This window comes from Accipiter gentilis, chromosome 5 (genome assembly GCF_929443795.1).
Source record: "Accipiter gentilis chromosome 5, bAccGen1.1, whole genome shotgun sequence".
In the NCBI taxonomy this organism is placed as follows: Eukaryota; Metazoa; Chordata; class Aves; order Accipitriformes; family Accipitridae; genus Astur; species Astur gentilis.
The window spans coordinates 20,355,534-20,369,865 of record NC_064884.1 but is presented as its reverse complement, the minus strand read 5'-3'; the positions used below and the strand labels follow the sequence as shown (position 1 = coordinate 20,369,865).

The 14,332-nt window shown below is 36.3% G+C and overlaps 1 protein-coding gene across 1 annotated transcript in view; it reads right to left on the bottom strand.

The window, feature by feature from the left end:
* Positions 1 to 14,332, bottom strand: part of WDPCP (WD repeat containing planar cell polarity effector) — a 159,600-nt gene that overhangs the window by 65,035 nt on the left and 80,233 nt on the right. The window contains exons 12-14 of the mRNA XM_049799747.1: positions 8,711 to 9,320; positions 4,346 to 4,534; positions 1,651 to 1,774 (exon numbers count right to left, since the gene is read on the bottom strand). Coding sequence (XP_049655704.1) covers positions 1,651 to 1,774; positions 4,346 to 4,534; positions 8,711 to 9,320 — 923 coding nt within the window. The remainder of the gene's footprint in view (positions 1 to 1,650; positions 1,775 to 4,345; positions 4,535 to 8,710; positions 9,321 to 14,332) is intronic.

Below are 14,332 nucleotides of genomic sequence, written 5' to 3'. Positions count from 1 at the left end.
AAGCATTACCATCTGTTCTGCAGCAATCACATGATCCTATCACTTTGATTCAGTTGAATACAAATCCCTTTGACAATAGGGAAACAGCAAAATAACACACATTTGTTCCAAAAACTGCCACAACCGTATATTGTTCAAGAGCTGCTTCATAGTGGAGGTAAAAGACACAGGAAGACTCTTCTACACACCTCCTGTCTGTGCCCCATACTGTCCAGGCAGCATTCTGACACTGAAGCGTCTTGTTTGCTAGGGCGATTGAGTCAGTGTTTCAGCTGTGTTCAGCAGCCCCAAGGGCTGAAAGCTTAGCCAGGGCCCCATGCCTCTGCATGCCTGCTAGCATTTGGAAGCAAATCCTGAGTCAGAGGGAATACACCTTTCTCTCTTAGATGTAAAAGCACTATAGTTACACCTCTCAGCAATCTCTGAGGCATTCTTTCTGCATCTGTCCTCTGCAGGCAACTGGCCCACAGCCACTACAGTTGGCCATTGCAGCTACAGATCTTTCCTGCTGGTTTCTAGGAGAAAGGCAAAAGGAGAGTTTGTACCTGCTATCATGGCCACATCTATTAAGAAAACTCCAGTGAAAGGCTGGTACATATTATGCAGGTATTTGGAGCATTCCTCTACTTAGAATAATTTCCCCCTTGGAATGAACCTGTTTACCAGAAAGATGATCCTATTCAGACTCAAAACGTAGAAGACAGTATAAAATATTTTTCTTTAAGATTTGAAAGAAGCACATACTGTACTATCAAAGTAGCTTGCAGTTTCTAGTTTTGCATATGCAGACAATGTATATAACCCGGATGAATCACCAAAAAAGGGTGCATTGTAAGTCTTCTGTGTCCATCTACACTCCTCCTCAACAATGTGTTACAAACATTATAACATTCAGAAGGTAATTTCTCCTTATTTTCACCCACTGGATAATTCTCAGAGGGAATGGTTCAGCTATATTTGTGGTTGAACACATGAACAGGTTAAACTGCTGTATATTGCTATTTATAACTGATTGAAATTTAGGCTATTGATTTATTTTGAAGGAAAAATTTAGCAATAAGGCAATGTACTACAAATTCTAGCTGAATTTGGTATTATGACTGTTCTAATGTCATATAATTTACAGACAAATTCAACGTTTCATTTTCTTCTCTTATTTTAATGGCACTGAAAATTCACTGAAAATTACTGGAATATGAATTTCTGTATGAGAACTTTGAGGGTGAGAATAACAAAATGCTCAGATTTCAATGATGCAAAGACAAAAATGTCTCGGACCATGTACTGTTCATTTGTGCTTTAGCGTCTATTTAAACTCAGTGTTTTCTCCAAGTTTGTAAACTGTTTCAATAGTTAATCTGCAAGCAGTTGGTGAATATAAATCTCTCAGAAGCATGCTATCTTTTTTCTATCAAGCTAAAAGGGAAAGGATGATTAATTTTAAGTGTATTGATGATAGAAGAGCTCTGAATAGGATTTTATCTGCAATACTCTACTTGAAAGGAATGAAGTGCAAGTTAAACAAACAGTAACAATGAATGCATTTCTTTCAGGGGTGGTCCTCTTGGAAAATGTTAACCACATTAAGGTAGGTAGTTATTGAAATATGCAATTAATTTTAAGTTGATAGAAGTTGAAACTGTCATTCACCTGAGCAGGTGGTGGAAGAACCTTCTTGCATATCTGCTGATTGGGTCCCTGTACTCCAGCACAGTTGTATCCAAGAGGGGTCTTGTTGGAGCATAAAAGGTTCCAAGGCTTGCCTCAAGCTGTGCTGTGGAGTTCAAACACAGCAGCAATGAAACAAGTGAAACTGTTTCAATTACAAGAGGTTGCTCATGTTTGCAGTCAGTCAAATTCCTCAAACACTGATGAAATGTGATGTTGTTGTAGGACAAATGAAATTAAAATATGACAGATTGTACAAACACAAATGTGCATATAAACTTTCACTTTGAGGCAGAGTTGACAAGGACTTTGAGCAACAAAAGCTGTCAAAAGGATGAAGAATTCTATAACGCATCAAGTTCTTACCAGCAGTGTACAATTAAAAGTGACTCATAGGAGTAATACAGTTTGAACAAGTTTGTCCAGCAGAGATCAACTCTCAATTAGCTCAAATCACCTTTGTCCTCTTAGGCAAACAACAAGGAAGTTCAGTTTTTCAGGGATTATTTTGTTAGGTCAGCAGGTGACAGAACCCTTCTTGTGACGGCCTTGAGGTCTAAGGAACCTCCTTAAGCCCACTGATATTTAAAAACTTTAAATAAAACGGTCTAGAAACCCTAAGGGTTTGACTCTCTCTCCTACAGCATGTAGTGGTGGGAAACAGGATAACCTGCCTTGTAATCAATAAAATAAAGCCCTTTTGTTGCAGAAGTTCTCTCCACTTTAAATATTTTCTGACTGCTATACTCCACAGCTGGAGCTCTTAGGCATTTTTCTACATGTTTTTTAAAAAAATATTATAAATAATACAAGAAAATACATGGTATACATTTGTGTCCCACATGCTTAGCTGAAAGGAAATTTAATGATCAATAATATTTATGTTATGTGACTTCTGCTTGAGAGTTAACATGAAGTACAAGTCCTTATAGGCAGAACAGGGAGAATTTGCTATATATTTGTTGTATAGGTTTTCCTTTCAGAGTGAATGTGCAAACTGCTACTGCTAATCAGAATTTTGTGGGGGCTTTAAAAGCACAATATAACCTACTGTCTTGTTAGGCAGACAAAATCTCATTAATTTGCTGTTATTAATGTTTGTTTGAACTAGCCATTTCTGTATTTAGTGATAATGGTTCTTTATTTCCAAGCATAGTTACATTTTATTTTATTAGGCTTGATAGCGCTAATGTGCTAATAGTACTGTGTTAGAAACACAGGCAAAATGCTAGTAAATTTGGTTTTGCGTTATTTTAAATCTGGCCAGTAAAATAAGTTGAACTTTAAATGTATTTTCTTTCAAAGCAGCAGTCAATTTAGATTAAAATTGAATACAGCAGTACCTTTGCAAAAACAAGCCATACTCTCTTGCCATTGCTGTTTTCTTGACAGCATGTTTCGTATTTCTGAAATATTTCAATGTACATGGAATACTAGTAACTACTAGCACAGTTATAGATTCATTAGATAGCCCAGCTTGATATTGAAGGCAGAATAAAGATCTCAACGATAACTGCCCTACTGCTATAAATAAAAGGCCCCACTGGGTTTTGCTAATAAAAAAGAAAACAAATTACCATGCCAAATTTGTTAGATTCACTTAGAATAACTCCTGAACAGAATAAAATTCCGTGTGTTGTAAACAGGGAGCTGCATGGGGGGAAACACGCAGACATCTATTTATAATATGCATATTTTTACAAGAATTTCAAAACCAGCCCTTTTCATGTGTCCTTTTAAAAGCATGTTTTATTTAGAATTGATGCACTATGTTTGCAATGCAGAGATTTTTTTTAATCAGATCCCCCCAAATGGGATAGCTGGTGCCTTGGCAGCAATGTAGGACACCTTGGAGTTTTTCTATCGTCAAACACACCAGAATCCTAAGTATTCTTTTTTGCCACAAAAGATGCCTGGTCCCCAGCTGTCTGCCTGCTAGACTGGAGGATAACACCTTCACTAAATCAAGGCACTTCAAATCTTGAAGTCTATTGAGTTTCAAGATAGGCAGCAAATCAAGAGGAAGGCATCACACCAGACTTCAGCAGAGACGAGGCTGAACCTAAAATGCATCATTTCTTGTGAGGGACCCCAGCTACTACTGCAGGAGGCCAGATTACACTGAGGACAAATGCTGTAATCCTAAAGGAGGCAGCAGAGGATAGTGTATTCAAAGCCTTTGGATCTTGTAATGAAAGAATGACCCTTCAAAAGCACCTTAAAAACCATACTAAAATCTCCTGTCCCTGTTGCAGGAAAACGTCCCTCCTTAATTTGATGCTGTCTCAGCATGAATGTATAACAGACATTTCAATCCTATATTAACTAACATTGTGCTGTAACATAAGCTAAATTTATGTACTGTAATAAAGTTACAGCATATATATGATAGTGTTATATATATTAAGTCATGCCTGTACCATATATATATATTAAAATATGAATTATTTTATCATCACTATTGTTACAAATTAACTAAAATGCAATCAACACATTGATTCAGATTTTATTGAAATTATTTGTCTACATACAACATTTGACTATGAAATACCATAATCTGGCTGACTGGATTCTCACTATTGTCTCCTTTATATAGTCAATAAATATATTGTCATTATCCACGTATGAATTACAAAGACACCACAAAAATACATTAAAAATATAATCAGTCTCTTACCTTCTCTGTCTGGTGTAAGCTTTTGTTTAAGAAGGTGATTGACAATGGCACTCAAGCATATATAGCACTGATGACCCATAGTGTTCCAGTTCATGGTGTTCAGGACATTAATTGCCTCATGTATCTCATTGTAACAAATGTACTGGTGGATGATTTCCACAAGGCCCAGCTGTCCTCTTGTGATCACACCTTTTACAGGAAATATTAAAACCAAAGATAGTGTTATGAATATGTAAAACAGTAGCTGACTACTTTTCAGAACAGCTAAAAATAACTGCTGTTGGTTAAAATTAGAAAGTTTAAGTTAATGGTTTTCAGTATTGAATTTTTATGTGAGATAGCTCCTTATTATCTTGGTAGATTTAGACTGAGGGTGCTTTGGACAGCAGAGAAAAAAACATCAGTGAACTTCACACACTGAGGTTGAGCAAATGTGGCCAATACCCACTGGTGACAACATCACATAATGAAGTTTGGTTTAAACACAGTAGAAAAAGCTTTTTCCCAGTTTATTATTACTGTATTGGAGGTAATAAATTAATGTTCATAGCATCTCCTTCCTATAGAGAAAACCTGCTGGACAACATTAAAAAATAGCATTTGTCTCAAACAAATGTACCTATGTATGCAAGTTTACAGCAGCTCAAACTTCAAAGCAACAGTTACTTGATTACTGTCCATATTGCAATTGCTCTAGAACTTACTTCTAGCTTGGCAAAATTCTCTAAGTGAAGCATTTCTTCTGTGAGGGGATATCACGAAAGATACCAACATCTAGGGACCCTGGAATTAACAGTTGCACATGAAACCAAGAACAAGCTTGCCGTAAGGGATAAAAATGAGCGACACATTGCTCACTCCATGAGAGCATGATTTATCTACAGCACTCTTATCTCTGAAAAATAGAAATTAAAAGACTGTCAGTATTTCTTGACTTGTAGATCTCAGCTTCTGAACAGAAAAGGTGACTGAAAGGCTGCAGAAAGTAATGTTTTTTATTGTCTCTGACTAGCCAAATGATCGTGTGACATGGGCCACACATGGCATTTTAGCAATTCTTGCTTGCTTTGGGTCACTTACTATTCTTTATCACTACTGTTCCAGATATTAGACAGAGACTAGAATAAATTTACTGTTCCCCTCTTATTAAATAAAAACATAATGTTATTTTTTTTATTTTCTCAATTTATATTCTGATGTTGTTTGTCAGAACTAATTGTAAGAAAAAAATTCTGATGAGAAAGGGAATAAGCTGAATTTCAATACTGATATTAAAGCCATAGGATGGCTGGGGAAAAAGGTTTGATAACAGAGAAAAGCAGACCTGATATATAGAAAACATACCTCACGAAATTTTCATAAATGTAGTTGTGAATATTGTTTGTGATGTAAAATAAGAACTGAGAAAAAAAAAAGTAGAGAAAAACATCTGACTATACCTTGAGGACAAGTAACCTGCTGAGAACTTGCATACACAGATCTGACGCTTTGGGCAAAAAAAGCTTGCATATTTATTTTACGCAACAGAGAAATATTTTAGGGTTTTAGTGTCATTAAAGATATGGTTGTCTATTATATTTCACTTTACATTTGCATGTATTAAAGCCCATGGACATTATACTGTGTAATAGCCATGTTTAACCTATGTATGTGTGATTATATCTAATTGTTATTGTAGACTTTATTCTTCCTAAATGTTTAGTGTTTTTAAAGTATTACATAAGTTGGGCAATCTTCACATTAATTGCTAAGTGAAGATGAAAATACTTATTTGCATGCTAATGAAATATAATATTATATTTAACATGTCTTTCGAGGTCAGCAATGCTGAACCACTGGCACCAGTACCAAGTTTGGCATTATCCAAGATCTGGGTTGACATCAATGACAAGAAGCCGCAATACTTTTGAAAATGAATTTGGCATTAGACACCAAAAATATTTGCCATTAATGTTTGAGGGTAAATTTTATATGAATCTTTTCCTGAAATAAATCTGGCTACACAGCACAACGGAAAATTCACAGAACTTTTCCAAAATCATAGTAGGTCAGCTGGAAGTTAAAAACATATTTGCCTATTCTCACTGACATAGTTTCTTAACAGACTTTTATGGGAAACAATCCCAAGCCATGAGTTAATTACAGATTTTATTTCAGTCCTGAATGCTTGTCTGGGTTTTGCTGTCATGGACCTCTAAATTTTCCATATAATATATATTTGCATTATTTCTTAAATAGCAGAGACCTAAAAACTGCTGAGGTTGGGAAGAGGGACTGACAAATCAACACAGCATTACTTTGGTAGTGTGGTGAACTGAGAAGAAGAGGGGTAAAGCTGAAAACCAGGATGCAATAGAGAACAGCATATTTTTGCACAGTGGACTACAAAGACAAAGGGAGGGAGCAAGGGAGGGATAGAGCCTTGCCTTCTTCCTAGAAGAGATTTTACAGTAATTATACAGAATGACTTTTAAAATGTGATAACTTTCAGCTGTAGAGGTCAACATCTTCCCATTTGGATGCTTGACTTCTCCTGGGTGGTGCGCTTCCAGGCAACCTGCTTGGGAAAAAGAAGTGACAGCCAACTCACTGCCTAATTGATTTAGGAATGGTGCCCAGGGAGACAGTCCAATTAAGTTTACAAGCTGGCAATTAGCTGGAAAGGCCTCTAAATCCCTGCACTGAGAGCCTGCTTGCCTTCGTAAGAACATAAATGTTCTAAAGATAGCAAAGGGAAAGCTGTACTTTCTGGAAAGCTGTTGTGAGAAAACCCCACAAGGGAGGACTAAAGAAAAGCAAGGTAGATGTGGGTAGAGTGCCTTCTGCTTGACAGGTAAGACGTAATTTAGAGGGTTTTTTTTAATGGCCAACATGCACAAAAACATCAAATAGCTGTTATAATTAGTGTTCTGGGGTACTCTGCAACTATTAAAACTGTCATTGAACATAATGCATCTGAATTATCTCAAAATAAATAGTAACTTATAAATAGTTTTTTAATATTTTTAAATAACAGTAATAATCTGGATCAGCTCTTTTAAAACTATAAGTCAATCCAACATTTTTGTTGCTAACATCCTATTATATTAATTTACCTTTTGCAGTGGCATACTTAGTTAAGTTTTTTAAATTCAGTCTTTCAAATGTTTAGGTCTGCCGTACTTTTAGACAGGATTTCCCCCCCAAAAAGCACATGTGTGTCTCAATAAATAAAGAAATAAAGTAGATTTTCAAACCTTACTGTCACCTAATGTTTTTTTAAAAAAAGGCTTCTTCCTAATCTCAATAGCTTTATACAAAAGAATCATAGAAAACTCCTGTAAAGATCTACAAAGGCAATCCTGTTTCCTTGGGCAGACAATGGGCAAAATGCTGAAATTTTCCAGGATGAGTATATTCGACATGGCTGTTTGCCCTGCTGAAACACTGGCTTGGTAGTCAGAAGATTTAAGCATGATTGTTTTTTTAGCTCTCACAGTGGGTTTGCACCACTGTAACTTGCCTGACTTGAATGGAATGAATACAGTTCTCACTGATGAGCAACTGCAGGGGTTTTATTCTTAGTTCAGCCACTGACTCATTGTGTAACTCTTGGAAAGCCCTTTAGCTTTCCTTTACTGCTTCTTGTTATTCTGTGTGTAAAATGAATGTTATGGTTTTATGCTCTTAAAGACTCCTTACACCTAAAATAAGAAGTGCTATATAAATTCTAAAATTAGTATTGTTACTTCTTCTTTTATTCACAACTCCTGGCAAATTAATGGAGACACCAAAATTCTCTGAAGTTTATGAAAACCTTCCTTCTTGTGTGTAAAGTCTTCAAGGAAAGAAACAGTGTAACTTTGTGTACTGAAGTCAGGAAGAACAGAGTACTGGGACAAATTTACATTGTAATGGAAAGGACAGTTGCATCATACACACACAAAGATAATTTAGGAAAGAAAATAGCTTTACTATTCTATTATTAAATATAGCTTATTTTAGCTTCTTAGGGGTATTACTACAGAATGAATACAATTCCTAAAATGATACACTACAGATTAAAAGAATTTTCCATATAAGAAATTGTTATGCTTCATTAGAGTAGCGGGGAACATAATGGGTCCCTGATCCTGCAAAAGATTGGGGTCCTATTCTGTCAGACCCCATATGAAAAGATACTAAGTAATTGTGAAACATAATGGACTCCTTGGTTAAACATAATGAACTCCTTGGTTCACATCTTCAGATATCATTGGAACTACGTGCTCTTAAGGCTATGGTCCCATATATCTAAAATTAGGGTGTTTCAAACTACAAAAAACTTCTGAGGTACAGATGTTTCCTTGAGCGCTCAAGGTTCAATAGATGTGCTCAGTAACTTACCAAGTTTAAAGTGAAGTACTCCTAAGGGTCCTTTGTTGAATCTAACCAACAAAAGATCATGAATATCCGTGCTGTCAGTGCTGGCAGATGCAACTTGAGGAGCAGCCCACTGGATCTGGATGAGGCTGCTAGGCATGTCAAAGTGTTTACTGAATTGCAGAGTTGCCTCAGGTGAATAGTCTTGTGCCAAGAGCTGAATTTTAATTGGGGACAGTGCCATGTCAAAAAGTTGCAGCTCCCCTTGAGAGCTGCCAACCATGAATATGGCTCCGGAAGGGTGGTAGGTTATTAAACCAGGCAGCAGTTCTGCTTGGGCTAACACAGTCACTTGGTTGTAGGCTTCATAGAGAATTATTGATGAATCTTCACAACCCAGGACTAGTTTGTCTTCTGTAACATCTCTGCAACAGCTGATGGCCTTGGATCGTAGTGGTATTCTGGTGACTGCTGCACACTGAATTTTGTTCCTAACACACTTATAGACGCAGCTGTCAGCCATGGGCTTTTTGTCTGCGGAGATGGAGTGCTCTACTGTGTAAACCTGATAAGGCTGATTAGTGCTGAAGCTAGCATTGAGTGGATCCCACTCTGTACGGACGTAACTCAGAACCTGAAAAAAATCCAAAACATTTTGGTAGTCATTTGTAACAATTTCTTCTTACTTTGATGATTTAAAAAATAGACTGCTGCAAATATGCTTTCTCATGGGTCAGTAAGCTAAAACAAATACAGTTTTTAGAAATGGAGTTGTAAAATCTATTGTTTTAACTTTGCAAGGTTAATTCCTTTGATTAAAAAATACTGCAATATAGTTTGAGCCCTATTTGTCCAAAGTATATAATAGGTTAGTAGAATAGAAGATAAAAGAAGGGATATAAAAGAATAACTGATTATTCACAAGTGGGGTCAGGGAGAAATCCCAAAATTGCTGGAAAAATTTATAATAGGTTACTCTGAGCATCACACATAGAGGATTTTTGATCATTTGCTCTGGGCCATGGTAACAGAACATGTTACACTGTAGTGGTAGAAACAATGGCATGTTTAAACAATGTATACTATACATTGCCAAATTAGTAGGTGGTAGATGTTTTTTGGTGCCATATAGCTTTAGATGCAGAATAAATGAATTTGTGATAGCAGAAAAGGGGGACTGTTTAGGGGTGCTTGAAGATTGAATGAACTGGAAGAAGAACACAAAGGCGGAATATGATACAAAGACAGCAGATTGCAAAGAGCAAGAATTTGTAGTGTGGAAACATGGGAAGTACCATAAAGTGATGGAGGCAACAGTGGAGACCAATGAAGATTCATGTCCTATAATATATGGGTTTGAGCGAGAGGCGTTGTACAGGACTCGAGCAGGGAAACTGTGGGAGAAATACCAGCTGTAAATAAATTACAAATTAGCTTATGAAAAGCTATTTCTCTGAAAGAGAGAGAAAACCAATGTCTCTAGAAGAATGAGAGTAGTCAAAATCAGCCAGAAACGTGCTGGTGTTTTTTCATGCAGAAATAAAGAGTGAAAGGAAAATGTCAAACTGAGCCAAACCCCACCCTCAGGTATACCCATAGCATTCTTCACACTATAAACTAAAGCTGCTGAGCTGCCACTAATTTTGGAAGCCCCTTCTTTTGAGTGCAGGTGGTATGCAAGTATCATTTACACACAAAGGGGTAACAAATGTGATTAAAAGGCAGAGAGATGTCAAGGGAGGAAATTTGGAAATTTCAGGTTGAAAACAGAAATGCACACATAATGTTAAAGCAGTTTATTTCCACATAATTTAGCCTTTCATCCTGCAAAGGAGGAGAATAAGAAATTAAGATTTTTTTTGGCATACCACCCATTACTTCAGAAACAACTGATGAATTTATAAACAAGTTATTCGGGATGTTGATCAGACTGATTAGGATGTTTTGTTCTGACAGTTTACTATTTTGTCAGCAAAAGGGTTTCTCATTCAAAAGAAAGAAAAAAAGATTATTGCAGTTCTGTAGCTGCAAACTAGCTGCTGGTTAATAAAAACGTCTTAACTACTTTAAGGTGAGTAGATAGGGACATGCAAAGAACCACTTAATGCAAAAGTATCTAGTATAGAAGCCAATGCATCCAACTTGTGAAAAGCAGGTAAACCAATTTCAACAGAGTAGTGATCAATGAAAATATATACCAAAGAGGAAATAAAAGATTAAATTACTTATATAGTCTGAAAAACATTTTCTCGCCTCCATCATTCCCTCACCAATGACTTAGCCTCTGCAACTAGTCATTTATGCCCCCAAAATGTGCAGTTGCTACTGTACAGATGTTAGAACTGCTGAAATGTGTAGCTTACCAGGGTGTTAAATTGCATAGCAAGGAAACCCATAAAAGAGGTTATTGTGGACAAAGGATTACTGTGACCAGAGAGCTCTCTAACCCCAAATAAAGGCAAGGTGAAGTGTTATTGTTTGTTCTGCAGTTTTCCCTAAGAATATGTATAGAGACCCAGGTAGCTGCCTTTCAAATATGTGAAACGGAAATCTTGCCCAAGCAAGTCTTCAAAGCTTCCATAACTTCAGTGAAATGAGCCTTGAGGCCCTCTGGGACTCAGATTTCTGTCTTCCTGTGGCAGGTTTCAGTGCACCGCATTATTCATCTACATATTTTGATCCAAACCAGTGTTCCTCTGTGGACATCCCCTCACAAGCTACAAGAAAGTCATGAAAATCTACACAGTAATCAAGCCTATGAGAGATGAAAGTCTGAAAGCACTGTTAAATTTGGAAGATGGACTGGCTTTGAAGGTTAAGACAATAGAGAAGAAAATATGTGAAACATGGATTTTACAACTCTGTAAGAGTGACTGCTGGAAAACAGCAATGGAAATAGTCACTGAAAAATAAATGTTGTCATCTGATCGCTTCAGAGTCAGCAAGCAAACTGAATCCAATTAATAATTTTGTTCTGCCTTGTTAGAGCAAAAGTGGGGCAAAATGTTGCTTACTTTGTTGAATTTAAAAGAAAGTAAAATCTTATATATTGGAAGGCTAATTTAATGAGCCTTGAGATGAGAAGCTTCTTTGCTTCACATAATTTTGAGAACAAATCTTTGAAATGAAGTCTAGGGTAGGGCTGATTGCTGTATATAACACAGTTCTAAACTAGGAAAAAGTTCTTGCAAGGAAAGACTATTTGCTGCATTTCAAAACAGAAGCTTTGTCATAATGTTTAAACAAATTAGGCTTAAAGGAAACTTTTCTAGACACTACTGTTCATATTCTGGCTGAAAACAAGAGAAACATTTCTCCTTAGATTGGAACAGATAAGCTGCTTCTCATGCATCAGTGGTCTCTTGTGCCTCTTGGAGGAAGAGTACCAAGCCGAGAGACCTCTTTGTTCTGGTTTCCAGTTTTGCTGAATGTAACTGGTATTTGGCACTCTGAAGGGGAAAAAAAAAAAAAGGATATTCTCTTTCATCTGAGAGTGAAGATTTGAGTTTCTCTGTCAGAATTGACTTTTATTATTAATTCTTCATGCTGCTAACTGGAAAACTAAAGCAGAGACACGTACAACTACAGAAACAGGTTAATAAGGCTAAGATAATGCTTTTGAAAGATGAGAAATTCTAAGAATTAAAACATCTTTTATTTTCAAGAAGATGGTACTCCACTACCTGCCAATTGTTTTCCTATCTGGTAAGTAGCCACATGCTAGTAATGTAGTGCACATAGTGCTTTAGCAGTCTATTTAAAGGAATCAGCTGGGATTCCTTCCCAGTGAGCAGTAGTTCTCCAGAACCCTAAAGGGGAACATTACAATAGCAATGTATCTTTAAGCTAACAAAACATTGCTTGGGGAATGGGAAGGCAAAAGCTGGAGAAGTTCCCTCAGAAGTGGGTAGGACAACTGTAGGATTTGCAGAGGAGGGGACAGGGCAGTGGATCTAAAAAGACAGAGCTGTAATATCACATGGCGGGGTGTATAATCCATTCAACGTTAAGTGCTTTCCATAAATCTTGGGCTAAGCACTTAGCCTTGGATTTCAAGGGAAGATTTCTGGAAGTACTTTGCATGAAGTAAAACCAATTACATTCTGTAAAATAAATAAATAAAAATCTAAAAAGTCCCTTTTAGTTTTGTAACATGTACACTACAAAAACATAGTAAATGAATTTAAATATAGTCCACATAATTTATGCATATTTCCCTGACTAACGTGGCAGTCATGCACCACTACTGCACATTTATATTGTTTTCCCCTTGCAGTACGGGCCTGTGCTCTGCAACAGCTAATCAGCAGTATGAGGGATGCTATACAAGTCAAGTTCTTAAATCCTGAAGTCAGAAATCATAACAATCCAAGTAAAGGAATCTGTTAATCTTTGTAAATAAAGGGCCTGAATTATGCTAGCTAAAATACTTTCTTTCATTTTATGTTTGAAAGAAATAATAGCACTAGCTTGTGTGGGCAGTATCACTCTTCTCAGTGCAAATCTTCGAACACTTAAAATTGAAGTATTTTGCATAGAGTGCTGGGAAAGGATAAAGTCCACATATCAAAACAAATAAGAGTTTTAACCAGTAGTTCTTAAGCAGAAAATTGGCTTACCAGGCAGATAAAAAAAGAAAACAAAAGAAACAGAGAAATAAGCTTGCTGTGACTGAATTGTGAGCCTTTCAGATGAGAAAAATGTTTGATTTATTTTATGGATGTTAAAAAAATGCTTATTTAATTTCACACAGTGAGGCTCCAAATAACAATAACACTTTAATTAGAAATGTAGAGTGGGAAATGTAGCGCACACTAGAGTAAAATAGTTTTAAATACAGCACTGTGAAGATGGCCCCCCCCCAACCTATTTTTAAACATTTCTAAAATAAAAATGCAAGGCTCCTACTCTAGGTTACTTATTTGGCTGCATTGTATTTACGGTCCCTCATGCAATCTTATTATTTAGATCTTCAGCCAACATTTATTCTTATTTTCTTTCAAAATTTATCATCATCATCTTTATCGCATATTATTCATTGAACTTTTAACCCAATGTGACACCAAGGATTTTACATTCTTTGCTATATGTGTGCGAAAGGTATTTCAGCTATTCAGTCACACATGGTAGATTTTTTCTGAGTGCTACAGTAATTGTAGGATAGCTTACTTATAAAAGATCTGCTGTGTTTATTTCACAAGTTTGAGGCACAATGTGGAAGCAATAACTATTAAATATTATCTCTTGGGAGAAAGAAAAATAATATTCTCTCTCAGGCAAATTATTTTTTCCACAAGATTGAAGTATAATTTCAGTGATTTGCAGTAGCACTAAATGGAATGAAAATAAACATGGCAAAGACAAATGCAAATTAGTACAGTAACTGAGCCCTGGCATCATCACCTCCTGTTAATTTATGTTTGCAGAATAAAGTTCATGTTGATTTTAACACCACTTTCTCTCAGAGCATTTAATCCAAGGATGATTCCACATCAGAACCTATTTACTCATAGCAAATTGTTTGAAATGATTTCTGGAAGATTCCTCTTCTGGTTCTGAAATCGAAATACCAGCATTATCTCCTCAGGGAGACAATTAAATTAACATTCTTGATCATTGGTACTTTAACAAAGAAGAAGCAAACAA